Genomic DNA, 22,355 nt, shown 5'->3' on the forward strand with positions numbered 1-22,355 from the left:
AAAAATAAGGAAGATGATAAAAAAGGAGTTCTGATTTTGAGACAACAGAATAGGAAACAGTCTAATAAGGCATAAGGCATGAGGGTGTTCGTGAGGAAAAGTCAATCCAGATATTGGGAAACGCAGGCTTATCCAAATTATTTGTATCTTAAGACAGAAAAGACTGAGGGGACTGTGGTGTTCTGGAAGGCAAATGCTTTAAGATTAGGTTTTGTGTAGGGAATTGCAGTCTTTTGGATGGATGCCTATATCACAAATGAACGACAGAAGCCCTTACACCAGTCTGTAGTAACGTCACTTTTCTGTCATTTCTCCTTTGTTTCGAAATACACTGATTGTCGTGCACCATGCACATTTCATATGCACATGAATATTATGGCACCAAGATTATTTTTTAGGCAATATCTGTTACTCAAATATGTGCTTTCTGTTGAGCTCCTTGATCTTTTCTCCTTCGTCCCTCTGCTGTGTGGTGGTTCTGTTCCTCCTCCTTGTGCTGGCAGCCCACCCCCAGCTGCAGTTGTCTTGAGTTCACTGAACAACTTACAGCACAAATTCGCATCAGGTCACTTATCCACAGCTTCTGCTTTTGGCAGGGACAAGCACAGCAGCAGAGGCTTGGGTTACAGGCAGAATCAGGCCTCCTGCACATAGCCTGATGCTGTATCACACTCAAAATATTCCAGGTGGTTCCAGACGCTTCAGACAGCTCTGGTAGCTGAAGCTGTGGAGACAAAAGGAGGCAGCTCTGCATCAAGCCACTCTGCTGGGTATGAGTGTGAAGGGAAGTGTGCAGCTGAACATAACGCAAAACATGGTTCAGCTGCTCACTCTGCTTGGTTATAAATGCTTTAAAGGAAGCTTTAAGAGGAGCTGCTTGGAGGGATGATGGGCTTTATGGCCTTGGTGCTTTCTAAACATGGGAAATCACAGCTTGAAAAGCACACTTCAGTACTGTACAGTCCACATATCTCATAGATGGTGGGGCTGTTGTTTTGAACTATACATGGCACTGCCAGATTAACTAAATATTGATACAAGACTTTTATTTCATCTATGTTAGCAATATGCATCTGCCTGCTCCAATCCTTAACTCTCTTATTATGAATTTTTCTTGAAAGTCTGCAGACTCTGTGGGGCTTGGGAAGGTGGGGCTTCACCCAACATGAAGTGTGAAGTGTTCAAATATAATGTTAACCCACAGTGTCTGCAGCATCTTACTAACACTGAAGAGTTAACTGCTGACCAGACCCTACTCTATATTTAGAGAAAGTGTTTACAAATCTTGAGCATGATACCCTGGGAATTTTTCCAACTCTTCTGACTGAGGTCTTTCTTTGGAAAGTGCTAATGAGTAACTTTTTCAGATGTCATTTTAAGAAATACAGGACAGTGTTAACAGAATGCATTCAGGTATGTGGTTGTCAAAACTCTACTGGAAATGCAAATATATGCTGGAAATATTTTCTGCAATTGAAATAATAAGTAACTTCACAAACAAAATTGCAAGATTGCTGAAAGTTATTTTAAGTATCAGAATTTTGATTGTCCTCATCCTGGGCACACTAAATCCCCCTCCTAATGTGTCTGTTACATCTAAGGATAGCAGGAGTGAAGTTACATTTCATCAGCAAAACAAAATCAAAGGCATGTGAAAACATGCACTGTATGCCTTGACCCACTGACATTTTTAACTTTTAATCAACTCCACAGAATTCACTTCTATTCAGAGTTCCCTTCTATTATAATAATGCTGGGGAACACTAAAATTTGCTGCCTTTCTTTGTGACGACGTACCAGCTACTTATTGCCAGAGTTTTGGACGCAGGTTATCCATACACAGATATCACAGGAGGTTTTTCTTTTGCCTGTTTAAAGGACGAGGATATAAAGATGGCCACAATGCCAGTATATAACAACATGTTTGGAGTTTTATCCTGGACATCATCTGAAACGGTTTGAAACTGGGTAAACTCTGTTGTTGCTTTGGAAAAGTAAATTGGGTAGTTTTCAGAGTGCAGAGGAAACTGGACCACTGTGACCCTTTTTTAAAGCTATTCTAGGGGGAGTATTGATGGAAAAGTCTTTTAAATACTGAAGTTTGAAAGAACTTAGTTTAGAATAAAAACTAGTGTGCTGGTAATAGCCAGCAGGGCTGTAAGGGTTGTAGTAACAACCCTTCCAACCAGAGATTTCTTTCTTATTGTTTAAAATGCATAGCTTAAAGTGTTTATACTGCTTTGGTTTTGCAGTTTACACAGTAAAGAAATCCTATGCATTCTGCTGAAGATGAGGCCATGGGACTACTATCCATTGCCAAAATAAAGTATGAAACAAACTCTTTTTCCATATCTTAGAGTGGAGATAGCTAGCTATACAGAGCATTGCCATACAGATTTTGTTTATGTGAGGTTGAACCACTCCAGCTGATTTATCATATGTTTGTCTTCAGGGATTCTTGGAGTTCTGACAAATTGCATTTCAGATTTGCTTTTCAGATTTCTAGTTTCTTGTATTTAATAGGGATATTCTTAATAGATGACTACAATTATTAAGAGTTCTATGTAAGGTGTTTACCTGTCATTTGAGCTTTAGAGCATCTCTGCAAGTTTCTACTTCCCTTTCCAGTTTCTTCAATGAAAAGAAATCATTATCCCTTTCTCTTCCAGGATGTCCAAGAATGGTTTAGATCTTATTCCTGTGATGATCTATTAATATGGGAAGTATTTTCATGATATTTTACGTGTATCTTATGTTGTTACACTTCAGGATTTCTCTTGCTATGTACTGCCCCAGCCTTGTATAAAGGAGAGCAAAAAGTGGTGCTAAAGTGAGTAGAGCAGTGTGTGTGGAATATCACTACTGAAACTGAAGAGCAAAATGTTGAGAAGATCAAAAAATCAGTTTTTCCAAATTGTCTTCAGGGGAGTGGAAAAACACCCAAACAGGAAGATCCAGAACTAAGAGTCAGATTTTTATGCCCAGGGAAAGGCAGGAGTATGCTTTCATACCTAGAGATGCTGCTTGTGTGATGGAAAATAGTGCATGATCGTTTCCTGTTCGCCTCCTATGTATCATTCAGGATTTTATAGATCAGAAGACATTCTTTTCTCAGTCTGTTCTCCAGCTAGAAATTAGCTCCTCACACAGATGTATTCCCATACCGCTGCGTATATTTTTAGCCATGTACATGTATTTTCTAGTTCCACATTTTCATATGAAGGAACCAAACTGTACACAGCACTCAAGTGCACAAGAGATTTACATAGGGGTGTAACGAGCTCTTTTGCTTTGTCCTCGGCTCCTTCTGGAGTAATTTCTTACATTGTTTGCCTTTTGAACTACTGCTGAGTAGCAAGCTAATGTTTGCAGAAAACTGCTCGCAATGACTCCAAATGATAAAGACTAATTTAGAGCCCATTATTATGTATGTTTAGTTAGGGTTATTTTCATTACTGTTTACATTAGTTTGCAGTTATTGACATAGACTTTCAGCTGCTGACTCATTGCCCTGTCACTCACTATTGTCGTATCTTTCTACAACTGCTCAGAGACAGCTTTTGTTTTGCTTACCATGAGGAGTTTTGCATCATCAAGAAACTGAAGATCTTTGCTCCTCACACAAGTAATTTTAGGCTATTCGGGTGCAACAGTGCTCAGCCAGAAGTATTCTAAGTAATTCAGTCCTAAGGAGGACTCAAAGGAGAGTAAATAATGTTGTGTTGGGTGGTCAGTACCTGTGAAAGAGGACATGGATCTGGTTTCCTACTCAGAATGGTGTTACCTGATGTTGGTCCTGTTGACACCTGTGCTTTCTGGTTCTTGGAGATGGCTCTTCAGTCTTCTGGCACTCTCATGCTCTAGGGCACATCCAGTTTCCATCTTGCTGGCGCTTGCCTTTTGCTGCCTTTACGGCACACACCTGCCATGAGCCTCTCCCTGCCTCGTGAATCCTCCCTCTGCCTAATTTGTTTTATTATCAGACGCTCTTTAATTCTTTTTGGTGCTCTACTTCATGCTTGTTTTTCAAACCATTTCCAGTTCACTGGTTACTACTGCTGTACTCTCACAGTTTTGCATAATTTGAATTAATTTGCAAAAAAGACAAGGTGTAATTTACAAAAATCTGTAATAAAAACATGTGTCTGCTACCTATGCCTTGCCTAAGGGTACTATTTTTCCAAACACACACAAACCCTAACGATAAATGGCAGCAAAGAAACAATAATATTGCTACGACAGGAGAAAATAAAAATACTTTCTTAAGATTCTGTAATTTTAATATTTTAATATTTTCAATGCCTGTAGATCTTATCCTCAGTGTATGAGTGGTAAGCAAGCATTTCATATATATTTAGTAAACTTCCCTGCTGCCTGAATTAAAGAATGGGATATTTTAAAGGCATTTGTGTATTGCCAAGAATTGTGGAAAGAATTCTATGTTTTAACCTGGGGAGGTTTTACTCTTTGCATGGAGAATTGAACTATGTTTTGCAGCTTTCTTTTGGAGAAGATGCCTCGTAATTATTAATGAGACTAAATTTGAGAAGAACAGTCAAGTTCTTGGACGGACAATATAGAATATAGCTCCTCTCCTGTGTTTATTATTACCTCAACATTTCATCAAGATGTTCAAAACTTTGCTCCTGGTGGCTAAAAATCAGTGACAAAAGTTCTCATGTCATTAGGTAACAACCGCAGTGATTTTCAAAAAGCTTATCTAAGACTACATAGGGTGAGCTTACATCAACATTTTTTTGCCAGTGTCTCTGAAGTGATGTGGTTATAATCTTCCATAATTATCCAAAAAAAGTCCATATGAATCTATCCAAATGATGGCTTATTTCAGGACTAAAGCTTTATGTAGATAAGCACTTAGAAGATCAGGAGCATGTCTGTGTGCATATACTTTACTAGCATTTTGTCATCCACCATCTATGTAACATAATTTTATCATTCAAACAAGATATTTAAACTGCCTTTCTACATGTTTGTTTCTCTTTGGTTTATATCTAGGCAAATTAGTAAAAAAGCTTAAATAAATCTCTGTAGCATAGCCAAGATTATTAGAGAATGTTAAAGAGTAAGTTGTTCAGAATGAAGGCAGTTAATTAACAACAGCTTTCTGAAATTGCTTTCTATCCATGGTTTGCTTTTTCATCAGGTCGCTGATGTTGAGTGACCTCTTGACTGAAATGAACAATGATGTTGTTGAATAGTGTCCTTAAGTCACGATTAAGAGTTGTGTCCTTTATCTCCTTGCCCTGTTACTTATTTCTTTTAGGAGAAAAATAAGTGACTACATTCCTGATATTATTAACCTTTCCATAATATATGTAGCTTGTTAATTTTTCTGTGGATTTTATATGAAAACTTACTCTGACACCTCCCAAAATCCTGCTTAATGTTTTTCCTGCTTCAACTCTTGGAAACTGAACTCAGAAAATAATAAAATCTGTTAATTAATTCCCTAACTTCATTTAACCACATTCAGAATGAGACTTGCAGGTTTGAGAGAATAAAGCATTTTTTTTCTGAGAAGCTTGTCCTAGAGGTTACACTAAAAATACTGTGTCAAGGAAACCTTCTCTGGAGGTCACTGCTTTGATAGGAAAACAGCCATGGCTTTTTGTATGCCAGGGTCCCCCAAATGATCCTTTGCTGCACAACAGTGCTGCCAAATCTGGAACTGCCAGTTTGAGAAATGGGGAAAATAAAAACCAGCATCACGCAGACTTTGTCTTTGCTTAATGAATAGTGTAGGCTCAATAACTACATTTCTAGAATCCCGTAAACCTCTGTAATTTTACCAAGGAACTTGCCATTTCCTCCCCTTCTCTTATTGAAATGTGCTGGCAGTGGCATCTAGTTCTCCAGGGATTTCAATTGATTTTCTTGGATGACAAAATATATTACCCATCTTGTTACCACAAACCAGACAGCTGGGCTAAGCTGGAGGATTTAAATAGGATAGCCACGAGGAGTCCAGCTTGCTAAGAGAGGCCTCAGAGCCATTCCCGCAGGACAGGGCAGCACGCCAGCCCTGGGGACAAGGAGTGACCAGGCTCTACTAGAAGGACCAGGGTGCCAGAGGCGAGTCATTAACCAGACTGGTGAGTCTGCAACCTGTCTCCTCCACAGCCGGCTGGCCTGTGCCACTCAGTAGCTTCTCTAGCTTCCCATTTCCAATGGTGTGTCTAAGCCATCAAGGATGTCATGAAAGCTGTGATGGAGGATCTACAAAGAAAAAAAAAAGAAAGAACAAAGCTAATATAGATTAAAATAAGAGAGTAACTTCTCTGGCAGTTTTCAAGAGTATGTAGTGTGATTTTTTTCAACAACCTCCCGTTATCGGATGACAAAGACCAAATCAGGTAACGCGGTGGAAGCTGCGGGGAGGGCGACAGTGCAGCGGTGGGCAGTCACCAGGCCGGTGCGGGGGGAGGCCCCCACGGCGGCTGCTGCCAGCCCAGCGCTCCTTGCACCCGGGTCCCTCAGCGCATCCCTTTGTCTGACACCACCCTCCCACCCACGGCACGGAGGTCCCTCTTGCTTGAGCACATCCCCGTTGCTGCGCACATGCTTTCCAGTTTAATTTTAGACCTGATCTCATGACCGAAGCCCGATACTCGGTCCCTGCCGCTGCTCCGTTTCTTCGACACGCCGGCATCAACTTGACTCCCGGCTCGGCTTCGCGCACCGGAGCCGGCTGCGGGAGCGGCTGGTGAGAAGCCGTGCCGTGCAGAGCCGAGCTGTGCCGGGCCGAGCTGGGCCGTACCGGGCCCCGGCGCCGCCCCACCGCTGGGCGCAGAGGGCCGCAGCCGCGCTCGGCAGGTACACCCCGGCGCCGCCGGCCCCTCCGCTCAGCCCGGCTCGGCTGCGCGGTACCTGTCACCGGGCCCGGCCCGCTGCCGCCGGCGTGGCGGGGGCAGGCGCGGGGCGGCCCCCCCGGCAGCGGCCGCCCGCCGCAGGTGGGTGCCGGCCGGCGCGGCGGGCACCTTGGCCGGCGGGCGGGGGCGGGGGGCGGCGCGGTGGGGCTGCGGCGGCGGCGGCAGCGGCGCGGCTGCCCGCCCCCTCCCTCTCCCCCTCCGTCAGACGGGCGGGGAGCTGCGGCGGGCGGGAGCGGGGAGCGGCGGGGCGCAGCCGCCCGGGCCGCAGCGGGGATGCGCCGCGGATCCCGGCGAGGAGGTGGGCGCTGAGCGGCGGCGCGGGGGACCGGAGCGGCGGGGACAGGCCGTGCAAGGGAGCAGCGGGTTGGGTGGCGCTGCGCGGCGGAGCCGAGGCTCGGCGGCACCGGGCCCCGCGGCGGGGCTGCGCGGCGGGGTGCCGGGGTGGGCGGCGGGGCGCGGCGGTGCCGCCGTGGGAGGCGGGAGCGGGCCGGGGCGCGGCGGCGGCGGGCCCGGGGCGGGGGCTGTGGCCTGGTGCGGCGGTGGCTGCCGCCGCCGGCCCCGGGGCGAAGCCGGAGCATCCGGACCTGGGGCCGGGGTTACGTAACCGCATCTGCGATGCGCCGGTGTCAGCCCCGGCCCAGCAGCTCGGTTGTGGCTTCCCGAGGTGGCGTTTCCCTCCGCCTTCCATGCAGAACCGTTTAAAATGCCCCAATGAACTGACTGGTCTGTGAGAATGAATTGTAGATTCATTCGTATCATGTAGATATTACTAAGTTGATGCACTCTTAGGATACGTTTTTGTTTTCGTTCTGTCTGTCCAAAAAAAAAAAAAAAGCAGGAATGGCCTGTATTCCTCATTTGCAGGCAGTGCTGCAAACCCCTTGCAAATACTTGGAATATGTATGGTTTGTTAAAACAGTTGTTTGGAAATCATCTGTTTGCCAGAAGTGCTGGTGCTTAAAAAGACCCTCTGACGCGGGTTTTGCCATTGGCCCATGATTTCATTTTATTTTATAGCTGCTTTAGCGTGCTGCGAGGCTACATTGTTGATATTCCCAAAAGCTTCAGCAATGCAGATACTGTGGACTAATAGTAACTGAAACAAAAGACCTTGCTGTACATCTCAGAGTGAATTAGGAATCCAAGGTCGAACAGCAACTGCAGTGCAACTTGGATGGGCTAATGTAACAGAACAGAAGTATTCACAAATCTTATTAGAGAGTTTAAGTGAAAAGTATTCCTTAAATAGACTCTAACTCAGTAGAGGGAAAAAAAAATGCTTCGGGAAGGTGTAAGGAAATAGCTATTTTAGGACTACAATTAACTATATCAGCTCAATTTTAATGGAACTAGTACGTGTAATTGCATTCCTAGCAGATTTTCTGTTCTCCAGATGATTAACTTGTAGAATAATACCAGCTCAAAGATTAAAATCTCATCAAATATCTAATGGTTTCTGTATAATATAATTGTGTTTGGTTTATAATAGTCCTTTTCTAATAACCAGCCTTTGTCCATATAGCTGTAGATACTATAATTAGACTTTCTAAATCTTGGTATAAATGACATGACCTTGGCCCTTAGAAGTTAAGTAGATGTGGTTGTTATGGATCACAGTATCTTACATGTTTAGCAAAACATTTATCTTTATGTATATATATATTAATAGGGTGTTCTTTTATTTTTGTTTAAACACTACACAAGAGGAGGACTACTTTCTTTCTTCTCTCCATTTTAGATAAATTAACAGAGATGTGTACAAGGTTTGATTTAAGCTACCTTTTCTGTACAAGTAAATGGCAGGATGTATATCTGCAAAAACAAAATATTGCAGGATTTGTAGCTGAGACCCCCTAAACATTTTCCCTTGCTACTGAGGGCTGGAGGACATACCTTTTGTTGTATTGTAGTTCCTCAGGCTCTCTTCGTCCTCTTCCTGTTAGTTTGCTATTGCACCCCCAGATCCTCTGTAGTGCTTGTGAGCCATAGTGTTAGGGCTCTTGTTAGCAGTCTTTCTTATTACTGGCCCTTTTTTGTTCTTAGCCCATTCTGGAAGCTTAATCATAAATCTCTGTGATGCTCCAAGTTTCTGTTGCAGCTTGAGTTTGCTTCAGTTCCATCCAGGAATAACAAAACGTTAGTTTGCAAACTTGTAGGAACAAGTGTGGGGTTTTTTCAAGTGATGGTGTTGAAGGGCTCTACTCTTCCTCTCTATTTATATACTTGGATGTGTGTTTTATACAACCATCAAAATCATAACTTTGCTCACAGGTGTTAGAGTTACTGTGCAACTGAGCAGCCATTCAGACCTTACTACAAAGCCACATGGCTATGGACGGATGAAGCCTAGGGACTTAATCAGTAGGGGAGTCCCCTACCTGCTGCACTGTTGCAAGTGCTGCTGGAGGCAGGGGCTGCTCTCCCCTGCCGCTTCCTCAGTCCATGCTGGAGCTGAAGGCAGAGGGTGTTCCTAGCACTGCTTCATTTTCCCTCAGTCCTTCGGCACGTGTCTGTGTGTGGGATGCATACGTGTGTCTGCTCCTTGGTGCTTCACATTTATTCTGAGGCATGGTCCACCACTGTGTTTCCCAGTGTGACAGAAGTGAATGTTTTTGCTCTTGTTCTGCCAAATACATGTGATACCAGCAGTGGTTTTCTCTGGGGATTTTTTTTGCATGTAATCCTTTAGATTCCTGAGAATTTAGGCTTCTATACCATGTAGTTTTGTCTCAAGAAGGTTGTATTTCTTAACAGACATAAGTCCTCCAGGTCAGCCCTTCCGTGACACACTGGAGAACCTGCTGTCGCTGATACTGGTATTGCAGTGGGAGACCGGAAGGGAACTGCCAGCGCTTCGCTGCTGGAGGTGTGTACGTGTGTATGTGTGTGTGTGCGTGTCTGTATTTTTAATGTGTGTGTATGTATACAGTGGGCCTGTCCTAATGGTTTAATTAATGCCTCATATATAGGGTAGAAAATCATTGTCCATTATCCTTGTATTTTCTAATATTTTTTTAAGACACTGAACAATTCAAACATTTCCCAGAGATTTCTGGTGTATGTGATGATTAAAAACTGGGAAGTGTTATTTTTTCTTTTCTTTTTTTTTTTTTTTTTTTTTTTCCCCATGGTGACTAAATACTTGCTGGTTTTGAAAATTTTGGCTATGCTGGCATGGGAAAAGGCAGCAGTTTCTGTAGATAATTTTAGTGGGAAATGTTACTCTGGGCAATTGTACTTCTAAAAGGAATTTGTCGAAGAATTTCCTTCAGGCTTGTGTTTCTTTCTTAAGCTGAGTTTAATGAGATTAAAAAAAATCCTTTGCAGTGGAACACTAAAGTGAATACATTTTTTTTTTTTTTTTTTGGGTTGAATTTGCCAAATCAAGGTTCTGAGTGTCAAAGGAAGCAGCAACAGGTACTATATACAAATGAAAGTAAACCTGCTCAGGCCATGTGAGGGATGTTGGATTTTTGGCAGATTTAAAATATGGCTTCAGTGATAGGTAGGGAAACTCTCCAGTTGTAAGAAGTCTAACAATGAGGACACTGCATAATGAGGTGCCAGGTAATGTGAACTGATTTTGTTTGTGATATTATGAAATATTAAGGAATATGAAATTATAGAATCATAACCAGTAGTTTGGGTTGGAAGGGACCTTTAAAGGTGATCTAGTCCAACCCCCTGCAGTGAGCAGGGACGTCTTTAGGTGGATCAGGTTGCTGAGAGCCCTGTCCAACCTGACCTTGAATGTTTCCAGGGATGGGGCTTCTACCACCCTCTCTGGGCAGCCTGTTCTAGTGTTTCAGCACCCTCATCATGAAAGATTTCTTCCTTAGATCTAGTCTGAATTTACCCTCTTTTAGTTTAAAACCGTTACCCCTTGTCCTATTGCTATAGGCCCAACTAGTAGAGTTCATGTTATGTATGGTACTATTTATGTATGTTTGTAATTCATTTCAGTGTCTTCATACCTAGGTTTTCCAAGCTGTAAATACAAACCTACAGCTTTCAGCTATTTCCTGTAAGTCAGAAGACAGATGTGGAGGCAGTTGAAAGTTTTCTTTAAATGCTACTGCTGTATATATCCTGGTAAATGATGTTTCTAGCATATCCCTCTTTCAGGGTTGTTCCCTTCAGAAGAGCTGAAAAATGATGGAAGAACCTTTTGGTGCTGACAGCTGATAAGCCAATGGAAGGGAGGACAGCTAAACGTGAAATGCGGAAGATAGGAGAAGACCATGGGAGTTACTGTGTATAGACAGTCAAACTCATGTCTTTTAGGGAAACTTCTGGGCTGAAGAGATTCGTTAAGATATTAAGGGAGGAAAAAAGTGAACAATACCAAAATACTAGACATCTATTGAAAGAGGAAAAAGCAGTGTTGAAGTGTTGTGGGTTTTTTTTTGTGCATCTGCTTTTCTTTTTTTAAGGGGGGTTGGACTAAGTGACATCCAGAGGTTCCTTCTAACCTAAATTATTCTGTAATTCTGACTGTTTTGTCATCAAAGGCAAAACCCAGACACTACTGTTTTCTGTTTACACTGAAAAATAGATGGTGCTTAGAAACTCTGAATTATATTTTCTGGGAATATGTGTATTAATCCTACAGAATTTCCAGCTACTTTGGGAACTGGTTCCAAGTAAGATGTGTCAGTATGTGCTGAGGGCTTTATACAGTTATGGGTGGTAGCAACAGGGAGGTAGCTGCTGAATTTCCAAGCTTGTCTTTCTGAGAAAGCTACGGACTGGTTGTTTAAATGGTTTTAGTGTGAATCCCTCCATCGACAGCTCAGAAACCAAAAAAGATTGTATCTCATTACTTGTTATCTATAACTTTATAAAAGAGAAGCTTTGGAGGAGGAGGAAGTTGGAGATTGAAGAGTAAGAGGATGGGTCTGGAATGTATGGTAGTTGTAATGTCCTAAAAATTAGGAGAGCTTTATAATGATCCTTAGAAATGTCTCACTGTAGCAGGGAGAACAGCTGCAACTTTACCCCAAGTTAAATAATTTCCTTATTGGGTGTTTTTGAGTTCCTTAAAGTGAATGTAGTTGAATACTAGTTGAGAGCACTTCTCTTAAAGGAAGTAATGGATACATTAACTTGAGGTGTAAAGAAAAGAATTCTCTAGTGGATTGTGAGCTTAATATAGAGTTGCAAGAACTTCAAGTAGCAGGTGTCATGTTGCATTAGATTAAAAGATTAAATTTTCTGCCAAAAAATCAATTTCCTTCTGGGAAACTTTGGTTTCTTGCTGTCTCTTTGCTGGGGGATGGTATCTGTATTTCTAGCAGTGTGCGGTCCCTGGGCATCTCTTAAAGGTTAAAAGTTCCTCAATCAAATATTTCACATTTGTGGAATTTAAGCCCTCCCCCCATGCCAGTGAATCTTTTCCTTCTTATTTTGGGATGCTGAGAATCAGGTGGATAACTTGAATCTACACAGAATTTAGCAGCTATGAAGTCCAGTCTTGGATATAATCTCTCACAGTCTGATCTGACTATTTGCATTCATAACTCTGCTGAAATAAGAGTTTTATTTTCCCTAGTTTGCAGTGGAAATTGAGAGATGGAAATGCTTGTAGCCTATAAACTATATAAAAAACTTGTACTTTTCTGTTCACATGAAAATTGTGAAAATCACAAAAATCACAAAAGCTACGCTTAGTCCCTATTGATTTGCATGTTTCTAGTCCAAGTGGAGATGCTAAGTACCTTACGGATTCTTTACTTAAAAGGCTGGATTAATTTATCTGTGTATGGTGTTGAATGTAGTCCCACCCTCTAATGCAAATGCTGTTCTGTTGGTACAAAGCTTTTCTATAGCGTCTATTGTTTCCAATTAAGTTAGTGAATTATGTTTGCGAAGGATTCAAAGGTATTAAAATAATGTATTAGATCCTTCACACCAGTACTGTAGGGCATATATCTAGGATTGATTTGTTATGAAAACAATTAAACCCGAAGTAAGTAACATTTGTGTAAGAATGATCTATAGATTGATTTCAGGATACCTTATCTTGGACCATGATATCCTTTTTCAGTTGATGAACTGAAAAGTTTTCTGTTGAGAAATGGAATAAGCTCAGGCTGCCAAAAGAAGAGGCTGTGTGAAACTTGTGCCATGCGGTGAAGGCCCAGAGAAGATCTTCACTACATCTATCCAGCTCTAGTTGACCTGATTAATCCTGGAAAATGAAAAAAGCAATAGAACTTTGTTCTGTAACTGTTGCTAACTTCACGCTTCCTGTAACACGTTTGGGGTGGGAGACCAAAGTGTTACAGAAATCTTGGTGGTGACTGCTAATTTGCCTTAGATATAGACTGTGGAATTGGTGAGACCTTTGATGGCTCATGCTGACAGTTTAAATGAGGAAACAATAAATTATTAAAGCAGTTGCCCCAGTTGCGGGGGATGAGGGAGCATGACATGGGACATGCACATACCTCCCACAGTTGGAAGGCTGAGCTGGAGGAGAACAGCCTGGTGTGAGGTCCAGGTCACTGGCCAGGGCTTGGACACACTGAGCATGTGGGGTGAGCATTCTGTTCACCAGGGTCTCTGGTGGCATTGTCACCTCGACTCTGATTTGTGTGAGTCATAGAGTAGACAAGCAGCAACAGAAATGCTGCACCCATCCTGCTTGATAAAACACGACCAGATTACGTGACACAGCGTGGTGTCTTTCTATTCTTGCAACCACTCCACCCCATTCCCCTGTGACAGACTCAGTGTGGATAAGGTGATGTTAAACAGGATTTGGGTCAAGAGAAGTTTCTGTGAACATCTTACAGGATTGGTTCCAAGCTGGTGATTTCTCATCCCATTTCACTGTCTCTCTCCTGTGTGTGGTTGACCTGCTTCTGCAATGGGACTGCAGATGGGCTCTTGTCCTCACTTCTACTGTATAAGTGTTTTTATGCCTGACCTACTCAGGGTTGCCCAACACCCTTGTGATCTTGTTCAGGAAAACAACTTTTAACTGTTTCTTCCTGTCCTGTCTTTGAAAAAAAATTCAATCTTGTTTGGAAAGTAGTGGGACTGTGATTTGAGAAGTGGGAGAGAGATGAATACAGATAGACCATGGCTCATCTTTTCAGATTATGATTTTTGAGGTTTTGGCCACAAGAGAAAAGTTTCTTCAATTAATTTGTTTTCTAGAGTAGGAAGACTTTTAGGAAAGTGGTGGTGGGGAACTTACTTTCTTTCGTACCTTTATATTTAAGGTGCCAGTTAGCCATGTTGCCGCCTCGTAAGGATTGATCTTCTGGGGAAACTGGAAAGGCAAAATCACTGATGGAGAACTACAGAAATGGCAACAAATGTACCAGATAAAGGGACTTTGAGCTTGTAGATGAGAAGCTGGAATGGTTAGTTTAGTGACAAGTGTTTTTTTCAGAGTGGAGTGGGTCAGCTGGGTGAGAAGGTGGTGGTTGATGGTGGAAATGATACTTGGTTAAAAGGAAAAAGCTTCAAAATAGCTTGTTGAGATCTGAAACTGGCAGTTGGTGTTGAGTCATCTTGGGATCCCTCTGACCCCAATGTGAGCATGACACAGGCATCCCTCTGGGAGGTAATTATGTCTCTTCAGTGTTTAAAGTCTGTGTTTCTTGGTTTTATCTGGAAAACAAGCTTTCTTCAGAATGTGCTTGCAGGAAACAGAAGGATGAGAATGATAGGAAATTGAGCTTATAGGGTACTCAGTGGATGAGTCTGGATGCAAAGTATTGGAATGACACTGGTACTGGAAGGATAGCTCTGTAGCCATACCAGTTCTGCGTCTTTCATTGTAATGGTTGTTGATGCATGAAATCTGTCTTCTTTTCCCCCTGTTCCTGTTGGCTAAATGCAAGTTGTTTTTCTGAGTTCCCTTGCATCTGAAAACTGTGCTTTTTTGTGCATGTGACTTCTGGTAACTATGGTCAGGTCATAGCTGCTACCTGGTTTATATACAATATATAAATTATTTTTAAGTTACACAGCATTCTTTTGTAAAGTTTGAATATGTTTGCTTAATTATTTTGTATGTTTTCTTCCTTCTTTTTCACTTGTTACGTGTAGTAACTCAGTAAAAATAATTTCAAAGACACAATAAGGAATAATGCTATGTAAAAATAGTTAAAAACTAACACTGAGGACTTCATAAACATGCTGATATTCCCTTGAAGGCAACAGAAGTATGCTAACTGAACATCAGTTGAAGGGGTTTTAAGTACAGTAAACCAGAACTATTGAAGATGGGATTGATGTAAATTAGGCTCATAGTGGTCTGTAGAAAAGGGGCAGTATCTCATAACAAAGAAGTTTTATTTCTTGATGCCACTGCATGTGTTCAATGGTAAACTCGCTATCTTTTTTCTTTCTTCTGTTCTCCTGCTTCATCTGGTTGTGGACACCGTGCTCAGTGCTGAGAAATGCAGAACATGCTTGTGGAGGGCAGCTTTATTCACTTCATAATTTACCATCTCTGGCAACATTCCCACGTTGAAAGCTGATGGAAACAAACTGCTCTTTATGCCATGGATATCTTGAGGAACGTGTAGTTCTGCTTTTTTGGCTGGTTCTTGGGCCGTTTGCCATGAAAAATGTGTCATAGCTGTGTGATAGAACACTGAAAAAACCCACCAACGTTAGATAAATCTGTTTATAGATGAAATTTATTTTCTTATAAAGAAATGCAATGAGTGCAACCTAATTTTGAAACTCTTTTTTTTTTTTTAAAAAAAGACAAGTTCACCAGGGGTGTGTGTATTGCTTCTTTAGGTTTCCAGCACTGAAATGTGCTTTCTTGGCTCTTGCCCTCTTTATTGTTCTGCCTCTCCTCTGTGGGTCACCCCCCACCCATTAATACACCTCTCTGTGGATTTTGGTCCTGTGCCTAGGCTCACCAATCCCCTCTGGGGACACAGGCGTGTCCCTTTGTCCAGGCTGCCGGTGCTCCATGCCTCTGCCCTCCAGCTGCCCCTCCTGCATACTGACTGATGCAGTCTTCTGTGCTTCTCCTGAGGGTCCTTTGCCATCTCAGGAGATCCTTGGTGGGGGGTTGTCAGGGGCTGCGGAGTACAAAAGGAAAAAAACCTTGGAGAACAAAATGCCTGGAAATTCACAGTGTTAAGCATACCAAGGAAAATCAGTTATTTTCCTAATGGGCCTTATGCCTACTAGCAGCGTAAGATGCCATTTCTTAATGGCAGCAAATGAAATATTTTTGTACTTATGTTGGTGATTCTGTCAAGGTAGGTTATACATTTCAGCCGGGCTGCAGCAGATTTAAATATAATGGTGCAACTTCCAAATGTGAGCTTCTCATTTAGAAGGACAAGTCTGAACAGAAATAAATGTATATGTGTACTGTGAGGTCCAGAAAGTAATTCAAGGAGACCTCTCTGAAGTTTTTCTTTTTAAACGATCTCAGTATGCTGCAAAAATGACTTTCAGTTCTTTAGTCTCCCATAGATTGCAGCACAGAAAATCAATACTTTCAGCTAAAGTCAATTTTTTCCGTTAAAGGATAAATGAGGAAGTGTGAGGCTTCTAGGCTTCTGTGCACTTCCCAGACAGGTAATCTTTATTTATCTTTGGATTTTGTATAATGCGTACTTAGCGCTTGTATCTTTGCCAACCGTTCCTTGTGTTTAAGAGTTAAATACTGAAATAATGGTGGAATTGTGCTGTATTTTTAAAGCCTTTATTCAAGCACCTCAAGTTAAGAGGGTGAATATTTTATTTGAGAAAACTAAATTTTGTAAGAAGCTGAAAATGATCCCTGTCATGGGTTAGTTTTCTGCTCATTCAGTAATCCGATGTCTTGTATGTGGCCATGCAAGGATGGACTCTGCCTTCCAACCAATATGACTTTGAGCAAAAGCCGTTTATTGAACGTTCGGCTGCGTCTTATATACCATTTTATTTCCGTACACGTGATCATGCATTTTCAGATTGGCTATCCCGCTTTGTCCACCTGCCCAGCATGCAGTTACCTTACTTATGCGATTGGTTACAAGTTCTATGCGACAGTGTCTGTTGGTACCTACTATTCACCCCTTATTTCCTTTATGTCCGTATTAGATATGCCCTCTCTCTGCTAGATAGTCTCCTACACTTGTGTTATCTTTGTAGTCACTGAAATTTGTCAGTGTTTAAGTATTGGTACTGTGGAGGCTTTGCTCTTCAGTTTAATTTTTATAAACTGAAATGTTATAATTTATATATCCCTGAACCAAGGGCATGTGTGTATATAAGCAGAATGCAGGAGTCAACAGCGTTTGCTCTGACACGTGAGAAGTAGAGAAATGAAGTACTTTAGGTCAATGGCGCTCCGTTCTAGGAGGAGATGGATGTTGCAAATAGTGATGTTAGAATTTTGCTAAAGTTTCTCCCATGATGTTTGCTTTTACTGTTGCTGCAAAGTTTGCCTGAACATAAGAGCAACCTCTCGTATTAGCAGTGGCTGACAGGGACTGTGTGGAATGAAGGTTCACTTGATGATCGATAGAAGACCTACATAAATAAAAATGGGGGATGCGTATCTCAGGAACAGGGTGTGAGGAGAACATGATTTCGCAAACGGGCTCTGTTGTTTAAAACCCAGGGTCAGAAACTTTAAGCAGAGATAGAATATTTTCTCCTCTGATTTATACCCAATTGCAGATTGCAACAGACAGTTCTGAGAGCTTGTAAACCTGCATACCTTGTTCAGCCACAGTGTGAGCACCTGCTGCGCGGCCAGGCATCAGCCAGTTTGGACAACGGCTATATATCTATGCTTGTCTCTTGTATGTATGTGATGTATGCTTGTATACAAACCTCTGTAGTTACATACTGTGGTTAGCAGTCTTGCCGTGAGCTGAGCAAGATATTTCAGGTTTTTTCATTGTAATTAACATTTTACACACTTCAGTACATTTAGGACCATGTTCCCATTCTTTCTGCACACAAAAGCATATTTTCATATTTTTATTATTAAACTGTCTAGCCATAAGAGGCAATCAGTGTTGAAAGAGAAATGCATAAAGGATAAATGACAGAAAGTCAAAATTAAGCAAACCACTTCCAGTGCTATTACTAGATTTAAGAGAGAATATGACATTTTACAAACAGTTTAGAAGACTAAGACATAAATATTTGAAAAGAGTGGATGGTTGACTTCAAACTCATAGCAGTCATTTGTCACAGTTGCTTGTTGTCTTGCTGAGGGTCTGACTGGAGTGATGTAGAACTGGAGACCAGTGTCCTGCACAGCTGTAGACAGAGTTTAAAAAAGAAAAAAAATAAATGAGGGAAGTAAATCTTCTAACTTTCCCAAATGTATGGGCAAAGCCCTGCTTGGTAGAATAGGTGCAATTTTCCTGCTTCTGGATGCTTGTTCAAAATCAGAGGAGATAAGGATGAAAGTGAGGTTTTCTTTCCAGAACACTGCGATTTCCAACTGAGTATCTAAAGTGCTTCCCCCTCCCCTTGTTAATCTGTCTTTTAGAATTTTTGCAGTTGGGAAGCTGTCCCAAAACACTTATTTGTTAGGTGTCACTATGTAGCATTAATGCAAATAACCTTACAAGTCCTTTTTTCTTCCTTAGTGTATTTGCTTGGTAGTCTTTCAAGAATTATTTTACTGCTATTTTCTGATGTTGATTAATTTTGTAGCAGGTATTGCATACAGCACAGGAGTTTCTCTTCTGTGTAAATGGCTATGGGCAACTTGGCTGAGATTGCTGACACATATTTGGTTACACGCTGACTTACCAGCTATTGTCCAGGACTAAGGAATGTTGCAAAAATAAAATCAGTTACTTAAGAAAATTACTGTTGTCCTTATAGTTGGAATGATCTTTCCTCCAAAGGAAGAAAAAAATTATTAGCAGAACTTGAAAGTTGATATTGAGATAAAAAAAGTGTCAAGGTTAACGAAGTATTCTATGATGTCGGGGTATGAAATTGTCTTACAATGCCTTTAATAAACAACAAAAGTGGCTAATTTGAGTATTTTTGTTCATTCAGTGGCAATATAGTCAATAATGAGAAGTTTCAGTGGAAAAACACTGACTAGGTCTCACTTTTGAGTAGAACTTGGATGCTTCTCTGTAATTTGGTCCTCTGGTGTGACTTTCTGGAGGTATATTTATTTGTCAAAATGACAGTATCATGGTTGGTAATACATAATATATTTTTTTTAGATAACTTTTATATATAAATAAATCTATCACAATATATTTTCACTGTCTGGATGACGGATGACTCGGAGTCAATGCAGTCCAACAGTTTTATTGTAGTGAGTTTACAAATACTGAGTTGGCCTGCATATAACCTGAGTTTATAATTTGTGAATGGTAACAAGGAACAGAGGGAGAATTATATTTATATTTTTTTGTATCTTTTATGGTTTTTAGTATAGTAGCATTTTATCATTTATACTTTTGGCATTACTTTTGTATGCAATGTGCTTTTCAGGACTATTCTTATGCCTAGAGGTTGCTGTCAGATAATGCTAGGAGATTTTATGGATGGACCACTCAGTGGATCAGGAATTGGCTGAATGGTTGCACTTAAAGAGTTGTGGTCAACAGCTTGATGTCCGAGTGGAGAGCAGTGACGAGTGGCATTCCTCAGGGGTCAGTGTTGGCACCGGTGCTATTTAACATCTTTGTCAGTGACATGGACAGTGGGATTGAGTGCACCCTCAACAAGTTTGCCGACTACACCAAGCTGTGTGGTGCAATCGATACACTGGAGGGGAGGGATGCCATCCAGAGGGACCTTGACAGGCTGGAGAGGTGGGCCCATGCAAACACCATGAAGTTCCACAAGGCCAAGTGCAAGGTCCTGCACCTGGTTTGGGGCAATCCCAAGCACAAATACAGGCTGGGTGATGAGTGGATTGAGAGCAGCCCTGGGGAGAAGGACTTGGGGATGCTGGTGGGTGAAAAACTGAATATGAGCCAGCAATGGGCACTCACAGCCCAAAAAGCAAATCGCATCCTGGGCTGCATCAAGAGAAGTGTGGCCAGCAGGTCGAGGGAGGGGATTCTGCCCCTCTACTCTGCTCTGGTGAGACCCCACCTGCAGTGCTATGTCCAGCTCTGGGGCTGCCAGCGTAAGAAAGACATGGACCTGCTCGAGTGGGTGCAGAGGGAGGCCACGAAGGTGATCAGGGGGCTGGAGCACCTCCCCTGTGAGGACAGGCTGAGAGTTGGGGTTGTTCAGCCTGGAGGAGAGAGGGCTCCAGGGAGACCTCCTAGCAGCCTTCCAGTACTTCAAGGGGGCCTACAGGAAAGGTGGGGAGGGACTCTTTATTGGGGGATGTAGTGATAGGATGAGGGGTAATGGTTTCAAACTGAAAGAGGGGAGATTTAGGTTAGATATTAGGAAGAAATTCTTTACGGGTGGTGAGACAGTGGAACAGTTTGCCAAGAGGAAATGTGGCTGCCCCCTCCCTGGCAGTGTTCAAGGCCAGGTTGGATGGGGCTTTGAGCAACCTGGTGTAGTGGAAGGTGTCCCTGTCCATGGCAGCGTGGTGGGAGCTAGGTGATCTTTAAGGGCCCTTCCAACCCAAACCGTTCTATGATTTCTCAATAGCTATGAAATAGGTAGAGAGCAGTAAGAGAAATTTTAAAAGGAGATGCTGGACTTCAAAACATGGGCTGTACAGCATTAGAAGTTTGGAAAAACCTGGTGACTTGAGTTGCAATTTCCAGCACAAACTGTTCAGATCTTCATGGCCAGCAACACATGAAGTAAACCCCTCTATCCCATTTTCTGCTTCAGTAGTGGTACGTAACTGTTCTATTTCATAAACATGTGTGAATCCTCTGAAGAAGGAAGAGAATGCTTGTATTTTGGTCACCAGTTTTATTCATACAAATTTGTCATTAGAATCCTGTCCATATTTTGTTGAATGTTGCTCTGGAAAATCCAAGTTTATCAGCATCTCACGTAAGAATAAGACGCTCTTGGAGCGAGGACAGTGCTCCCTGATTTGTCAAAGTTAGTGAGCCGGGAAATACTTAATGAACCCTTTTTGATCAGGGTCTGTGATAGCTAGCACATCCTCTTGGCTCTGGCAAGACCGTAGATAAAATCTTGTGGTGCTTATTAACAGCAAGGGTGGAGGTGTGGATACAATCCTGGCAAGTGGGGGCTTTAGTGATACAAGAATGAAGCCTGATGTCATCATGAAAGAAAAAGATTAGTGTCCTGTCTTGAGTATGAGTATATACCTAACGGTAATAAATGCCTCCTCTTCAGCTTGCAAATCAGTCCTAATAGAATTGCAGGTGAATGTTGTGATGCTTCCTCCTGAGAAATCATGACAACAGTAATTGAAACATCCAGATTTATGTTCAGCTGCTTACTGCTGGAGGTGATCTTGTTGTCTTTAACTCAGTGTTAATTTAGGTCACCCTTTAATCTAAGTAAAAGATACCATGTATGATTTCTGTCTTGGCTGTATGTCCATACAGAATATCTAGAGAATGCTATACATTTTGGTGCTGGTGTACTGTATGAAATTTTAGCTTGTAATCGTTGATATGAAAACAATATGGCTTTTAAAATTATTTGATAGTTTATGCATGTATTTATTTATTTATTTATGTTGGGTATCCTGTCTTCCTACTTCTAAGTATAGAACCAAGTCCTTAAAAATTATTTGGTTTATTGAAGATCAGTGTGGATAGGCAAGTGCAGCAAGTCTGTGAGTCTGTAGTATGTCACCCAATTTGAAGTGCTCAAGCAGTGTCCTTCTGGAGCCCTGCTGAAGCAGAGGAAGGGCTACATGTGCTGTGAACTCCAAGGCCTGCACATAAATATCTGTACAAGCAAAAGCATTTTCTAAAAGTTAGCTCAAAATCGAAAACAGAATGCAAATGTGGAAAACCACATTAAGTTGTTTTGTTTTTTTTTTTTCTTCCTGTCACCAAATAGTGCAAAGAGTTTTTTTCTTCATAACACAAAATAGTGCAAGGAATGTTTTAACTCATCGTTTACTCATGAGTCCTCAGAAAATTAACATGCTGTCAATAGTAGAAAGACAAGCCTTACTTTAATCTTCCTGTTATTTATCTCCTGATACAGTCTACTGCTGTCACTTGTTTTATTAATGTTTTGGAATGCATAATAACAAGGACTCCTGTTGTCTCTTCCTCCTTCTTATTCTTAAATAAGAAAAATATCTTTTCATGTCTATTTATATTATGTATGTTAAAGCATCATTATGAAATTGAGAATGCCTCTGAGTACATTTTATGGAAGTTGAAAGCTCCTGAGTGATAGTAGCAGGATATCATTGACCTTGTTGGTGTATTAAGTGCTAGTGGTAATGTTTCAGGATGCAGAACATCTTGATAGTCAGTTATCTGTGACCTGGGCCTCTCAGATGGTGTTGTTACAGTGTTCTCAGTAGTAAAATCAAAATCTGCTTTCTTATGTTAGAGAACTGGAGTGCTTTCCGTGGACAGGGAAATATAT

General features: G+C 41.7%; 1 protein-coding gene across 1 annotated transcript; it reads right to left on the bottom strand.

Annotated features, from left to right (window-relative positions):
- Positions 1 to 6,197: 6,197 nt before the first annotated feature.
- Positions 6,198 to 7,500, bottom strand: LOC147415470 (uncharacterized). The gene is given in 6 exon segments (XM_086465970.1): positions 6,198 to 6,237; positions 6,604 to 6,709; positions 6,889 to 7,006; positions 7,008 to 7,043; positions 7,045 to 7,264; positions 7,379 to 7,500. Coding segments are annotated over 6 exon segments (642 nt in total).
- Between the last annotated feature and the right edge of the window lie 14,855 nt (positions 7,501 to 22,355).

This window comes from Leptosomus discolor, chromosome 5 (genome assembly GCF_034619465.1).
Source record: "Leptosomus discolor isolate bLepDis1 chromosome 5, bLepDis1.hap2, whole genome shotgun sequence".
Lineage (NCBI taxonomy): Eukaryota > Metazoa > Chordata > Aves > Leptosomiformes > Leptosomidae > Leptosomus > Leptosomus discolor.